The sequence below is a fragment of the Phanerochaete carnosa genome, assembly GCF_000300595.1.
Source record: "Phanerochaete carnosa HHB-10118-sp unplaced genomic scaffold PHACAscaffold_973, whole genome shotgun sequence".
NCBI classification, from domain to species: Eukaryota; Fungi; Basidiomycota; class Agaricomycetes; order Polyporales; family Phanerochaetaceae; genus Phanerochaete; species Phanerochaete carnosa.
Genome location: NW_006768600.1, coordinates 176 through 2,218, shown reverse-complemented (window position 1 = coordinate 2,218; position 2,043 = coordinate 176). Strand labels below are relative to the sequence as shown.

The following is a 2,043-nucleotide window of genomic DNA, read 5'->3' as shown; positions in this document are numbered from 1 at the left end:
AGAAACCTGCGGGCTTTAACGACGCCGGATTGCGGCCCATTTTGCCTTTCTGGTTGGACCTCCCGCACTGCGACATCTTCTCCTGCATCACGCCGGACATTTTGCATCAGCTGCACAAAGGCATGTTCAAGGACCACACTGTGAAATGGGCGATGAACTGTGTAGCGGGAGGCGATGATGAGCTAGATCGTCGGTTTGCAGCCATGCCAATGCACTCAGAGATTTGGCACTTCAAGAAGGGCATCTCGCTCGTGTTCCAGTAGACGGGAACCGAGTACAAGAACATGGAAAAGGTCTTCCTCGGTGTGCTTGCTGGCTCCGTATCTGAGGACGTGATGCGCGCCGTCCGTGGACTCTTAGACTTTATCCACTACGCCCGGTTTGAAACTCACACAACTACATCTCTAGAGGCTCTCAAAGTGGCATGGCGGCAGTTCCACATATACAAGTACGCGTTCATTACTTACTACAATGCCAAGCAGGCGATGCCGGCGAACTACGCGAATTTCAGCGGCATCCCGAAGCTTCACAGGATGGATCACTACATTCAGTCGATCCGTCTGCTTGGCACCGCAGACAGATACAATACAGAGGGCCCAGAGCGTCTGCACATCGATTTTGCTAAGTTGGGTTACCGCGCAAGCAATCATAGGAATTACTTTGGCCAGATGACGACCTGGCTCGACCATCAGGAAGCCGCCATTTGCTTCGATGCCTATCTACATTGGCTGCAACTTCCAGGGCTTGTTTGATCCAAAGCGACCAGCAAGAATCATGTGGATAGCGGCGATGAAGATGAAGACCTTGAACAGAGAGAGAAGGAGCTGAAGGATGCGGAAGACAAAGAGGAAGGCATCGCACGAGCCGAGACAACCAGCGTCCAGTTCAAGGTTGCAAAGAAACCTCCGTATCCGCTACTCTTTGCTGGCGCCATCGCAAAATCTTACGGCGCTCGCGACTTCTCGTGGCATCTCGAGGCCTTTCTCACGGAACGCGCTCACTCTGCAACTCAGCTTGTCCCCCAGTCTACGATAGCGGAGATCAAGAAAATCAGCACGAAAACTGGAGTTCCCGTGTACAAGCAGCTGAAGCTTCGATTACCCGCCATGGCGCAGGTCTCGACAGCTGATAGCTTAGAGTGGGACACCATCCAAGCAGTCCCCAGAGCTTCTGAGAGCCTCAGAGGCACGGAGATCAACGCCATGCCCGCAGTGTTCTCGACGGTCTTAGCTCACCGATGGTCATCTCAGACAACTGGTCTATCGGGGTGTTCGCCTTTGCATGGTGCGTCGTCTTTCTGGTTCGCGTATAATATTTTCTTACCATCTCGAGTGCTAGACCTTTCGATCGGGCAAGTGCGTGTCATCTTTCGTGCTCCCGATGTGTTCCGTGACCTTGTACCTGAGCTTCTCGTGTTTGTTCAGTGGTACACTCCACTGAATATGTACGATGAAGTCTCAGGTATGTATTCAGTTGGCGTATCAACATCTAACCATGAGTGCAGCGCATCTGTGATTCCTATCACTGCTCTCATAAGGTCATGCCATTTGATTCCAAACTGGGGGCGGGCTATTAACCAGACATGGACCCAAGAGAACGTGCTGAATCCTGCTGCCTGCACACGCTTCTATGTCAATCCTTACACACGACTGTCAGATTTTGTCCTGCTGTGTTATGTACCTTGGCTCCACAGGAAATAGGTGTGTTATAAAATTTATATACCAACTGGCAATAGTTGTGCTACATTAACACTACTGATGCGAACAGTGCTACGATAGAGCCCCCGAGGCCATCGTCCTCCTGCTACGCGCTGTTATGCACTATAACTATAAGTATAGGAAAACTAAAGGAATAATAGGTATTCAAATCAAAAAGAAACTGCTTACTCAGAGCTGCAAAGTAAGCATAAACACTTAAGCTTATTAAAAGTGAATCAATGACTAATAATATGACTCAGCTTCTTAGTAATCTAGAAACTATGCTTAGTAAAGGTCTATGCTCAACAGCTATGAATTACCAAAATATAGTAATACTCTAACAAAC

At 49.1% G+C, this 2,043-nt stretch overlaps 1 protein-coding gene across 1 annotated transcript; it reads left to right on the top strand.

Moving 5' to 3' along the window:
* Positions 1-284: 284 nt before the first annotated feature.
* PHACADRAFT_203252 (uncharacterized protein) lies at positions 285-1,515 on the top strand (the record flags this gene model as incomplete). The annotated part of the gene is made up of 4 exons (XM_007403285.1): positions 285-746; positions 813-1,284; positions 1,339-1,461; positions 1,505-1,515. The coding sequence occupies 4 exons, from the start codon at positions 285-287 to the stop codon at positions 1,513-1,515; spliced, it is 1,068 nt and encodes a 355-aa protein (XP_007403347.1).
* Between the last annotated feature and the right edge of the window lie 528 nt (positions 1,516-2,043).